The following is a 12,750-nucleotide window of genomic DNA, read 5'->3' on the forward strand; positions in this document are numbered from 1 at the left end:
CTTTCCTGGGAGCCCTGAACGCCCAGCCCAGCACACAGGATGATTTCTGCAGCATGTCCATGTGCACACAGTTTTTGGAGGGTGTGAGCTGGACACCTGTTCCCCAAGCAAAGGCCAAGCACACTGTGCTGTGCTGTTGATGTGGAAGTGAGGAAGGACTCACAAATCTGAGTGCTGGAACATCCAAGTGCTGCCATGGCAAGGGAAAGATGGGCAAAAACAGGGATGGCATTACAACGACAACTGCAGAAACTGCCTCCCCCTGCCCGACCCACTGTCCCTTGGGGACCCTGGCCCTGGGCACAGCACCCTGCACAACCCCAGAGCCCCATGGACGTCCCATGGCCTTCCCATAGCCTGGCACAGCAATTCCCGCTGCTCCTGGGGATGCAGCACACAGCCTGTCCCTGCATCCTGGGGCACATGGCATGGACACAGCCCAGTGTCACCAGGGGACACACCACGGACCCCAGCCCACCATCCCCGGGGACACACCACGGACCCCTGCCCACCATCCCCAGGGACAGACCCAGCCCTCTGACCACAGGGACATTTGGAGTGCACCGCCCTGGGGACCCCCACAACCCTAACCCACCCCGGGTGATGGCACATTGTCCCCCAAGACCCCTGAACAAGCCCGAACATGCCACATCCCACCCGAAGCCGGGATATGCCACATCCCACCCCAAATCCAAACATGCCACAACCCACCCCAAGCCAGGATATACCATAAGCGCTTAGGGACACACAACGGGGGACACATCCCAGACCCCGAACACAATGGGAGTCACACCCCAGACCCCAACAAACACAACGGGGGCACACTCCACACCCCAAATACAACGGGGATCGCACGCCAGACCCCAAACACAACGGGGGTCACACCCCAGTCCCCAACAACCACAGCGAGGGTCACACTCCACACCCCAAACATACCGGGGATCACACTACAGATCCCAAACACAACGGGGGTCACACTCAGACCCCAATAAACACACCGCGGGTCACAGCCCGGGCCCCCGGACACGGCGGGGACGCAGCGCGCCCCCAAAGCGCGGTCCCCTCCCGGTGCCGGCTCCCCCGTCACTCACCCCGAGCCCGGCCCGGCCCGGTCCCGCCGCCCCCGGCCCGCTCCGCTCGGGGCCCGGTGCCCGGTGCCCGGTGCCGGCCCCGCCCCGCGCTCGCCCCGCCCGTTCCGGCAGCCCCGGTGCGCCCCGGGCCCGGTAGTTCGCGGGGCCGCCATGAGCGCGGCCCGGCCCGGCCTGCGGCGGCTGCGCTCGGCCGGGGGCACCGGGGGTACGGGCAGGGGACGGGGTACGGGGCACGGTACGGGCAGGGGATGGCGTAGGGGCCTGGGGATGGGGTACGGGCAGAGAATGGGGTACGGGCAGGGAATGGGACTGGGGATGGGGTACGGGCAGGGAATGGGGGTACGGGACTGGGAATGGGGTATGGATAGGGGAATTGGGTACAGGCAGGGGATGGGGTGCAGAACAGGGTATGGGGTGTACGGACAGAGGATCAGAGTATGGGCAGGGGATGGGGTACTGATAGGGGATGGGGGTCTGGGTCAGAGGATGAGGATACAGGATGAGATGGAGAGTATGAAGGAGGGATCACGGCTTCCTGGGGTACGGGAAGAGGGGATCGGGGACATGGGGTGTGTGGGAGAGGGGGAATCGCTGGTACGGGAAGGGGGGATCGGGGTGTGCTGGGGCTGCACCAGGCCCCGGCATGGCTGGGACAGCGGCTGGGTGTCCTTGTCACGTCCCACTCGGAGCGAGGGATGTGTCTGTCCCGGGCTGGGGATGCTCCTCCAGCAGCCTCGCCTGTGTTTGGGACACTGTCCCCATGGTGTGACCAGTGACCCCACTGCTGTCACCTGTTGCCACTTGTCTCACAGGTCCTTCCACCCTCCCTTGCCCCTGCTGGCTCTGCTCGGGGCCGGGGGATGCTCAGTGTTTGAGCTGGGACTCAGGGCAGGGAACTCGCCCTGCTCAGGGTCCCCTGGGCGGCTGGTGGCACATGGGGCTGTCACCGAGCTCTGTGCAGGCCGCTCTCCTGAACCTGGAATCTCTGCCATCCATGCAGGGAGCCAGCTCCAGCGCACGCCCGCGGTGCCGAGGCAGAGCAGGAGGAGGAAGAGCGTGGCCATTGCCTATGAAGCAGGGCAGGGCGAGGGGGCCGAGGCGCGCTGGGAGCCGCCGCGCTGGCGGGAGCAGCTGCAGCGCATCCGCCAGATGAGGAGCGGCAGGGATGCTCCCGTGGATGAGATGGGAGTGCACAGGTGCTATGACACCAGCGCGCCTCCAGAGGTAACCCAGGCATTCCCACGGGGGCAGCATTCCCACAGGGAACAGCATCCACAGGGAGCAGCATCCACGGGTAACAGCATTCCCACAGGGAGCAGCATTCCCATAGGGAGCAGCATTCCCATAGGGAACAGCATCCACAGGGAACAGCATTCCCACAGGGAGCAGCATTCCCATAGGGAACAGCATCCACAGGGAGCAACATCCACGGGTGACAGCATTCCCACAGGGAGTAGCATTCCCACAGGGAGCAGCATTCCCATAGGGAACAGCATCCAGGAGTGACTGCATTCCCATAGGGAACAGCATTCCCACAGGGAGCAGCATTCCCATAGGGAGCAGCATTCCCACGGGGGCAGCATTCCCACAGGGAACAGCATCCACAGGGAGCAACATCCACAGGTGACAGCATTCCCACAGGGAGCAGCATTCCCACAGGGAGCAGCATTCCCATAGGGAACAGCATCCATGGGCAATGGCATTCCCACAGGGAACAGCATCCACAGGGAGCAGCATCCACGGGTGACAGCATTCCCACAGGGAGCAGCATTCCCACAGGAAACAGCATCCACAGGGAACAGCATTCCCACAGGGAGCAGCATTCCCACAGGGAGCAGCATTCCCACAGGGAACAGCATTCCCACAGGGAACAGCATCCACGGGTAACAGCATCCATGGGTGACAGCTCCAGCAGGCACAGGATAACCCAGCCTCCCTCGCCCTCCTGCTGCCCCTGGATCTGTCCCACTTGGGATGTTTCCAGGACAGAAACTGGATCAGGATTAGGGCTGGGACTGGTCCCAGAGGATGTGATGAATGTGAGGGGCAGTGCTGCTTTATGGAGCAGGCTGGCAGGGCGTGAAGCCATGTTCTTATTTTCCTTAAAAAACTCTGTAGGAGTCCAGGGAAGGTATCCAGCAAGGTGGCTGTGGAATGCAGAGGAATGTGTGGGGCAGGCTTGGAGGGGCAGTGGGAGGCACTGGAGTGGGGATGTGGGGATCACAGAACCCCAGAATTGATAGGGTTGGAAATGACTGAAGACTGAGTAATCCAACCCCATGGGCTTGGAGCAGCAGGAGCCTCCGGAGTGGGAATGTGGGGATCATCCAGAGGGGCAGTGGGCTCTGAGGGAGGGCTCTGGAGGACACAGCTGGACAGCCCTGGCACAGGGAATGCTGTCCTTGCTGCTCCCTGGGCAGAAGGATGAGCTGTGACCCCGGAGCCAGGCAGCATCACACGCTCTCAGCCGCGTGGGCTGGCAGCTGGGGGACCACATGGAAATAGCTTCTCTTCCCTGGGGAAGCTGCGTTGCTGCTTCCAAGAAAAAGTGGATGTTGTAACCCTCACTCCTCACACCATTTCTCTGTACCCTGAGATTATCCTGTTTCCACGCATGCAGGGATTTTTCCTGGTGCACCTGGTTTTGTAAACTTTGCAGGAGAGCTGGAGGGAGGATTGTGTCCCATGTTAGCCCAGGTCATTTTGGGTTAGTTGCATCATCCTCCTCTCCCTGGTGGGATGGAATCACATCTGGGAAGAAAGAATTGGGAAACAGGAGGTGATGGCCTGGCTAAACCCTGCGTGGCAGCAGAGGAATTCCTGGGATTTGTCTCCTTCTCCCAGTCTCTCATCCCAGTTGTTCAGATTTGGTTCCCTGAGGAGCTCACTGGAGCCAGACACCAATTCCTACTGCAGCCTGGTGGGAAAGGGTTGGGATTTTCAAAAGCTGCTTAGGGCAGACATTGCATGAAAAACCATTGGCTGTTTGTGCCTGTGCATCCTGTGCCTCTCCTGGGAATGCCATCCTCAGGAAAAGCTTTCTCCAGCCCTTTGTGGCTCAGCACTGTCTTAGGAGTATTCCAGCAGGCAGAGCTGCTCCCTGTCCTCTCACAGGAACTGACAGCTGAGCTTGAAGGTGTGTTCCTTTTCTCCTTTATGGTGTGGTGGAATTAGAAGGTTATGGGTTATTCCTGTGGGTTCTGGACTATTCCTGTTGCTTATGGATTATTCCTGTTGCAGCCTACCAGTCTCTTGAAGGCGGATAGGGCTGAAGGGTGGGAGCACAGCCTGCCCTGAGGGTGGTGCAGAGCTGCTGGATCCCCCCAGGTGTGTCAGTGCCCCCTGTGTCCCCAGGTGAGGCGGTACCAGGTGCTGCTGGCCCTGATGCTGTCCAGCCAGACCAAGGACCAGGTGACGAGCGCTGCCATGCTGCGCCTGCGCCGGCGCGGCCTCACCGTGGACAGCGTGCTGCAGATGGATGAGGAGAGCCTGGGCCACATCATCTACCCCGTGGGCTTCTGGAGGGTCAGTGCTGCTCTGCTCTTTTAGGGTTTTCTAAGCTTTCTTTCGCGTTTCATGTAAATAACGTATTGTTTTCTGGTTTTTATAGAAGAAGAGAAATTTGGTGGATTGTTGGTTTGTCCAGTGTCATTGGAGAGGTGGCACTTTCACCCTCTGGTCCACTGTCACTTTTAGAAATCTATAAATGTTAGAGTCAAAAATTGAAAAGTCTCTTTTTGCCTTGAAAAGAGCAGTGTGTCCACATTGCATTGTTTCATGTCCTGTAGTGACAGGTGAGTGCAGCATTGCCACACAGACACAGAACCCCTGTGTCCTCTTCTCTCCCCTGGAGTCAGGCTAGAAGCTGGATTTGACACCAGTTTTGGCACTTTGTATTGCCAGCAGGATGGGATTGTTGGCTGCAGGGCCTGTGCAGGAGGAGGTTGGAGCTCCCAGCTCTCAGCATTTTCATTTCATGTAGAAGCCGAGGCTCTGTCTCCTCCACAGCTCCCATGTGTGGCCTCACCTGTGACACACACTCAGGAATGGTCGCTTTTCTGGGCTGTGTGTCTGTTTCCCTGTGTTGCAGGGCAGCTTGGACTGTGTGCCTCTCCCCTTGGTTTTGCAGAACAAGGTGAAGTACATCAAGCAGACCACGGCCATCCTGAAGCAGAAATATGGAGGGGACATCCCGAGCACTGTGGAGGAGCTGGTGCAGCTGCCAGGAGTTGGGCCCAAAATGGCTCATCTGGCCATGCACATAGCCTGGGACAGCGTGGCTGGGATAGGTAACCTGTGCTTCTCCCACCCCTCTCCTAAATCCCAGCCCATCCCCAGGCAGAGGGGCAGCAGGGCAGCCCCACAGCCTGCTGACACCCCTTTGGTTCAGTATCTGGGTGGGAGAACGATGTGACCCTCAGCACTCACCCGGGGAGCTGCAGGATGTGAGCAGCTGCTGTTCCTCCCCAAATCTGATAACAGACATCCCCCAGGGAAGTCACAGCCCTGGGGAGCTGGTGCCAGATGGGGCTGGACCATCACCTGCAGGTCCTGCCCCGGGGCCCCTGGGGACAGAGGAGTGTTCCAGAAGGATGTGCTGCTGCATGGGAGAGCCCTGGGAACGGCAGGAGGGGCGGGTGGGTGGGAGCTGGAGCCTGCAGCCCCAATGGTGACCATCAGCTGGACAGGCCGTGGCCCCTGCCCTGCATCCAGCAGCCCTTGGGGTCTGTTGTTCTCCTGCTGTGGGGGAGGGAAGTCCAGAGGCAGCCAAAGCAGCCAAGTGCTTTCCAAATAATTGTGTGCTCGGGTTTGATTTGGGAGGCAAGGCTCAGTCTTCCTGTTTACAGCAGTTTCCTGGGTTTTGCCCAATTAGCCCCAGAGACAGGTTTATCACCGCTGATCTAACAATAATACACTTTGCATGCAGAGCTTTTGAGCTCAAAGCACATTATAAACACTGCTTTAAGCCTCCCAAGCCCTCTCTGCTGGTGGGTATTATGAAATGTGTTTTCCATGCGGGCAGAGGAAGGGGCAGAGAGCACAGTTTGCGTAACTCAGCTGAAACTCGGGGAGGATGGGAACGTGCAGAGGGAGCAGGGGCCAGGCCTGTGCCTGCTCCATGGGGCTGGGGAGCCTTGGGAGAGGCTGATTTGGACTCTGTGAGCCTGGGGAGGGACAGACAGACACCCACCCCAAATGCTTTTGGCTGCAGGCCTGGGAAGAAAATGTTTGTTCTTGGCGTGAGGCTCCCCTGCCCTGTGCTCTGATCCAGCTGGGTGCTCCTGCTGCCCCAGGGGCAGCCTGGGGGCTGTGACAGACACCTGGGGCTCTGCTCTGTCCTTGTGTCCTGGGGCTGGCACAGGCACCTGGGGCTCTGCTCTGTCTCTCTCTGTGCCTGCCCCAACTGAACTCTGGCTCTCCCTCCCCAGCTGTGGACACCCACGTGCACAGGATCTCCAACAGGCTCCAGTGGGTGAAGAAGGAGACCAAGAGCCCCGAGCAGACTCGGGTGGCACTGGAGGAGTGGCTGCCCAGGTGAGGCCCTGTGTCTGCACTCAGCCCTGCTTGGGGCTGCATTTTGGCTCCTTGCTCCTTCCAGGCTCGCAGGATTTCCCCCCTGCCAGAGCCACAGCAGCAATATCTCACCTGTGTGGTGTTTCTGTTGTTATCAGATGGATCAGTCACCACCAGTGCAGCTCCTGACCCCTGATTTTCGCCTTGCCAGGTTTAGCATGACCCAGGCCAGGTGCTGTTCCTTGCTGAGCCCAGTGGCGTCAGCAGCAGGGCTGGATGCTGGCCTCAGTGGTGGTTGATGTTCAGTATCAAACACAGCTGGCACAGAGGGGCAGCCCCACACCTGGCACGTGCCTGAGCACAGGCACTGCTCCCCCAGCCCAGCAGGACCAGGAAAGGTTGGGAGGGCTGTTCCAGCAGGGCTGGGACTCACCTCCAGGAGGGACAGACAGAAGGGGAAAGAAAGGGATCCCATTAGCACCACAGGCTGTTCTCACCTTTCCAAGCTGCATGGCAACGGTGCTGTTTGTCCCCTCACTGCAGGGACCTCTGGAAGGAGATCAACTGGCTCCTGGTGGGCTTTGGGCAGCAGACCTGCCTGCCTGTGAGCCCTCGCTGCAGCCAGTGCCTCAACCAAGACATCTGCCCTGCTGCCAGGAGACCCTGAGGGACCATCCAGCCCTGGCAGAGCCACAGAGCTGCTTGGGCTGAGCCCTGCTGGAGCTGGGCCTGGCACAGGGCTGGCAGTGTGGCTGCAGGGACAGGAGCTCCAGGAACAGCCACCGGCCATGGCTCAGCTCTGCAGAGGGAAAAGGGGCTTGGAGAGGCAGCAATCCTGCTGGGACAGAGCTGCAGGCTCCAGCCTGGCCGAATGGCTGAGCACAGCCCAGCTGTGCCACTCTGAGTCACTGCAGGGAAAAGCTTTGTCCTCAGGGAGCTGCTGCTGCTGCTTGTAAATATTGTTTAATAAAGGTGGTGAGGGCTTTTTGCACCCACGAGGTCTGCTGGCATTTGTGTGGCACTGGCTGAGGGGAGGAGAACGAACGTGGGTGACCTGAGCAGGGCTGAACCATGGCAACCCTGCTCTGCCAGGCTCAGAACAGGCAGCACAACCTGCCCAGCCCTGCCACAGAACCTACACAGGACAGGAGCTGGGCCAGGGGACATCCAGGGTGCACAGCAGCAGGAATTCCTTCCTGGGAAAGGTTGTTAAACACTGATGGGCTGTCCAGGAGGGTGGTGGTGGAGCTCTCATCCCTGGAGGTGTCCAGGGAAGGCCTGGATGTGGCACTCAGAGCTCTGGGGATGGGGACAAGGCAGGGATGGGGACAAGGGCAGGGATGGGGACAAGGGCAGGGATGGGGCACAGGTTGGACTTGATGATCCTGGAGATCTTTTCCAGCCTTGGTGAGCCCGAGGTGCACCTGGAGCCTTCCCAAGGCAGGAGCAGAGGAATCCCTGCTGGATGAGCAATCCCTGGGTGCTGGGTGATGCACAGCAGCAGCAGTGCCACTCTGTGTGTGCCACAAGGGTCACACAGCCACGGGAGCCGGGCTGTGTCCCCAGGAGCTGGCAGGGACAGCACCACCCCTGCGTTTTGTTCTTCAAAGAAAGGGCAGTGCTGACTTCATTGTGGAGCTTCAAAGGGTAATTCCAGCTCCTCTCCGAAGAGGAAGCAAAGTTTACAATGTGCTGGAGGGCTGCAGTTCCGCCCGGCGCTCCCTGAGCAGCTGAGGAAGGAGCAGATAAGTGCTGGGTACATGGCAAACCAAGTTTATTACTGACATTACAGTGTACATATGGGTTTGCAATGCTGCTGCCAGCCTTAGACTTTATTGATTTTTCTTTTCCAAGTTAAATGTACAGGAACTGAATAATTACTACTGAGCTACAACAAGATGTCAGGAATGCAATAATGCTTCAACCAGGAGCAGTTTCCTTGCACTGACAGATTAAGATTTGCAATCTTACCAACACGGATTTGCACGCCTGATTTCTTTTGATCTACATTCAACACTACACAAGGGTTTTTTTTTCCTTTCCCCCCTCAAGTCCAGCAGTCTGGGGTGGGGAATGGGGCGTTGACACCAGGTCTGTGCTCTCTGATGGGCACCAGGGTGTCCTGGGGCTGCTCTGCCCTGCACAGCCCGGGCACTGCCGGGGTTTGGCAATGTGGGCACAGCATGTGAAAGAGGGGCTCCTGCCAAACATCACCCAGACAGAGAAAACAGTATTTTGGGGGACAAAGAGAGAGCAGGTAGCTTGAAGTGGGATGGGAAGAGGTGTCTTGTTAATGGCAGAGCCCCGAGGGGAGGCAGCCTCTCCACATCCCCATCACCCCCATGTCCTGTCTCCTCACCCACAGCCAAACCTGCACCAGCTCCTCTCCAAAGCCATTATTTCCTACCTGTTCAGCCCATCGACAATCCTCAAAGATCACTTTCATAAAGAGAACTCATCTCCTTCACCCTGAGGCTCTCCACGCTCTCCTGCCAGCAGCACAAGGCCGGGGCACCAGCTGCTGCCCAGGGCAGCCCAACACCCTGTGCTGAGCCCCAGCCCCTACTGAGGACAGCAGAGCATGGCATAAGGCACCTTTAGCTCCACAATTTGGGGATTCCTTGGGAAATCCGTGCAGAGCCGTTCCCACACCCACAGCACGCTGCCCAGCCAGGGCCTCCATCCCTGAGGGGCTGAGGGAGGCAGGGCACAGCCACAGCTCTGTGCTCAGCCCCCATCCACTGATCCCAGCTGGGAACAGGGGCCCTGTGCCCCCAGTCCCTCCCCAGAGCAGGGCTGGGGTCCTGCAGGGGCAGGGGAGCAGTGGGGCAGCCCCAGCCCTGTAACCCAGCTCTGCTCCCTCAGCTCAGCTGGGCCACCTTCACCCACACAGCCAGAGGGAACAATAAAGAGCTTAAATGGACTCATCTGTAGTGCTTTAGATACACTCTGAATGGCCAGAGTGGGTTTGGAGGAGGCCAGGGGTGCTGTTCCCTCTATCACAGCAGAGCCTGCTGCACCTGCAGCCCCAGGGACACCCAGGGCTCCGGAGGGTGTTGATTCCTTCGGAGGATTCCTTTGGAGGATTCCTTTGGAGGATGTCCTTCCCACGGTGGCACTGCCAGGCTGGGGACACCAACCCAGCTGCATCCCTGGGCTCCCTCCTGGCAGCAGATGTGGGAGCTGCCCCACAGCCAGGCCTGCCCAGAGGGGTTTGCAGCATCTCGTGGTTCTCATCTTGGTGCTCCGTGGGGCAGGGCTGGCCCTGCTGCTCCTCCTTCTCCTGCCACATCCACGGCTGCATTGGGGGAGAGCTATGTTCTCAGGGTTTGGGGTTTGCTTTTAAACCCTCCCCCCTCTGCAGAGCTGCTTGGGATGAAAATGGGCTTTTAATGGGCTTTTACTGCCTGGGCAGGAGCTGCTGCTGAGGGGGAGGTTCCTAAACTAACTGGAAACACATGGACTTCATTAAAAAACAACAACAACAAAAAAAAACCCCAACAAAACAAATATTTTTGCTTCAAGAGCAAAGCCAACAAACAATTTCCAGCCACAGTCCATTTTCCCATGGTGGGAGCAGCTGATGCTGGGGAGCTGGGGAGGGGGTTCCTGGCACCCCCACCATGAGTCATGAGATGCTTCCACAGGGGCACTGAGCATCCCACGGGGCTCAGCCTGGGACACCCACAAAGCCAAAACACCCCACGTAAAAAGTAAAAAAAAGAAGTAACAGAAGCCTAAATGCTGCAGGTAAGAAACAAGAGTTAAAATTCTTCCAGTCCTTTCTCATAGAACAGGGACGGCAGGCAGCCGGAGCCAGGCTCAGAGCAAGCAAGAAAAGGAGCTTTGGTCACATTTTTCTTATGAGAATCGCTGGTGAGTAACAATAATAATAATAATAACAACAATAATAATAATAAAAAATAAAAATAAAAAGGGCTTTAAAATACGCCTTGTAAAAGCAACCAGTGAAGAGCAGAGCACAAAGCATCTCACGTGGACACCGAAGGACAGGCGTAGGCACCTCAGAAAGGTCCGAGCTGGGCGGGAGGGAGGGCTCAGAAATTGCTGAAAATCTCCCGTTTCTTGTTCCAGTCCATCTGCGGCGCTCGCTTCTTCACTCGCTTGGCCCTCACCTTCTCCTTGGCCTCGGCCGCCGTGGGGCTCAGGCTCAGCCCACTCTCCTCAAACGGGTCCTTCTTGTCCGTGTCACCGTCCTGGAAGGGACACAGCTGCCAGCACGGCCGGGCACTGCAGTGCCCAGGGCTGCTCGGGGCACCAGAGAGGCTGCAAAGCCCCAGGATCACCCCATGGCACAGCACTGCAGTGCCCAGGGCTCCTCGGGCATCCCTGAGACTGCAAACCCCCAGGCTCACCAGCTGTGCCCCATGGCACAGCACTGCAGTGCCCACAGCCCCTCAGGGCATCCCTGAGACTGCAAACCTCCCAGCTGTGTCCCATGCCATGGCACTGCAGTGCCCACGGCCCCTCAGGGCATCCCCAGGGCTGCAAACCTCCCAGCTGTGCCCCATATGATGGCACTGCAGTGCCCAGGGCTGCTCGGGGCACCAGAGAGGCTGCAAACCCCCAGGATCACCCCATGGCACAGCACTGCAGTGCCCAGGGCTCCTCGGGCATCCCTGAGACTGCAAACCCCCAGGATCACCAGCTGTGCCCCATGGCACAGCCCGTCAGGGCATCATAGAGGCTGCAAACCCCCCAGCTGTGCCCCATGCCATGGCACTGCAAGTGCCCACAGCCCCTCAGGGCATCATAGAGGCTGCAAACCTCCCAGCTGTGCCCCATGCCATGGCACTGCAGTGCCCACAGCCCCTCAGGGCATCATAGAGGCTGCAAACCTCCCAGCTGTGCCCCATGCCATGGCACTGCAGTGCCCACAGCCCCTCAGGGCATCACAGAGGCTGCAAACCCCCCAGCTGTGCCCCACACCTGCAGCTCCACATTTCTCCTCACAGAGAAAAGCAAGGCACAATTCTTCCCAAGAATATTTCCGGGTTTCACATTCTCTGAATAACAGAGCCAGCCTTGCTGGGCTGAACCAACCCAACCGAGCCCAGGAAAGCCCCAGGGACAGCCAGGACAGCCCTGAGCAGCCCCAGGGTGTGTCCATGGCAGGAGGGCACCAGCACAGTCCATTTTCCATCCTCTCCATGCCATGGACTCTGACTGGGGCTGCAGTGACCCTGCAGCAGCCCAAGGTGTCACAGACATCTTTTATGGAAAATCCTTTCCTTAGGATTTTTCCTCCTGAGAAGCTGAGAGGCCTCAGGAACAAAATGCAAACAATGATTATCTGCTGCTGTGGAATGCAACAGGTGCATCTGTGATTGGGCTCGTGTGGTTGTTTCTGATTAATGGCCAATCACAGTCAGCTGGCTCGGACACAGAGCTGAGACACAAACCTTTGTTATCATTCTTTCTTATTCTATTCTTAGCTTAGCCAGCCTTCTGATGAAATCCTTTCTTCTATTCTTTTACTATAGTTTTGATGTAATATATACCATAAAATAATAAATCAGCCTTCTGAAACATGGAGTCAGATCCTCATCTCCTCCCTCATCCTGGGACCCCTGTGAGCACGGTCACACCCAGGGTGGCTCGGGGGGCACCCAGGGAGGCTCAGGGGACACCCAGGCTCCCCAGAGGACAGGACACAGCCTGGGTCTCCCAGGACACACCCCTGCAGCAGGCCATGCATTATTCACAGCGACAGGGGCAGATTGCAGGCGCCTGGCACAGCTGCTGCCCGAGCAGCTCTGGGTGCTCAGAGGCCACCTGAGCACCTGGGGCTGGCTCATTCCTGCCGGGCACCTGCAGGGACACTCTGCTCTATTTATAGCAGAACCTTGTGCTGAAGATAAATTTCTGTGCGCTTTGCAAATCCCCACTTCTTATTTTAACAGGAAAAAAAAATGTTGAATTATTAACGCCTGAGAATGCCAATCTATGCCTTGTGTTGACTTTTGGTTGCCACTTCACCTTGCCCGACAAGTTTTGCCCCTTTCCAGTGCTGAGCCACACCACAGAAACCCCTTCAGCCCAGCCTGGCAGCAAAAACAACTCCTCCCTTCATTTAAACACTGTGATAAATTCACTGTGCACCAAACTAAAAAAAATTATAAAT

At 58.0% G+C, this 12,750-nt stretch overlaps 3 protein-coding genes across 11 annotated transcripts in view; 1 reads left to right on the top strand and 2 right to left on the bottom strand.

The window, feature by feature from the left end:
- The window catches only part of TSC2 (TSC complex subunit 2), a 35,803-nt gene extending 34,599 nt beyond the window's left edge, over window positions 1-1,204 (bottom strand). For all 6 annotated transcript variants that reach the window (XM_026798363.2, XM_026798362.2, XM_026798361.2 and 3 more), the window contains exon 1: window positions 1,092-1,204. The gene's annotated coding sequence lies outside the window, so the exon portion shown is untranslated. The remainder of the gene's footprint in view (window positions 1-1,091) is intronic.
- On the top strand, window positions 1,151-10,100 carry NTHL1 (nth like DNA glycosylase 1). 3 transcript variants are annotated; one of them, XM_005495799.4, is made up of 6 exons: window positions 1,151-1,296; window positions 2,092-2,315; window positions 4,446-4,616; window positions 5,221-5,380; window positions 6,521-6,626; window positions 7,149-10,100. In XM_005495799.4, the coding sequence occupies exons 1-6, from the start codon at window positions 1,242-1,244 to the stop codon at window positions 7,270-7,272; spliced, it is 840 nt and encodes a 279-aa protein (XP_005495856.2). In that variant the 5' UTR covers window positions 1,151-1,241; the 3' UTR covers window positions 7,273-10,100. The 3 variants fall into 3 exon arrangements, with proteins under 3 accessions (XP_005495856.2, XP_074408811.1, XP_074408812.1); XM_074552710.1 differs by having other exon boundaries at window positions 1,195-1,326; XM_074552711.1 differs by having other exon boundaries at window positions 1,197-1,314.
- NHERF2 (NHERF family PDZ scaffold protein 2) overlaps window positions 8,352-12,750 on the bottom strand; it is a 35,895-nt gene continuing 31,496 nt past the window's right edge. For both annotated transcript variants that reach the window (XM_074552709.1, XM_074552708.1), the window contains exon 7: window positions 8,352-10,822. In XM_074552709.1, coding sequence (XP_074408810.1) covers window positions 10,664-10,822 — 159 coding nt within the window. In that variant the 3' untranslated portion in view covers window positions 8,352-10,663. The remainder of the gene's footprint in view (window positions 10,823-12,750) is intronic.

Source organism: Zonotrichia albicollis, chromosome 16, assembly GCF_047830755.1.
Source record: "Zonotrichia albicollis isolate bZonAlb1 chromosome 16, bZonAlb1.hap1, whole genome shotgun sequence".
Lineage (NCBI taxonomy): Eukaryota > Metazoa > Chordata > Aves > Passeriformes > Passerellidae > Zonotrichia > Zonotrichia albicollis.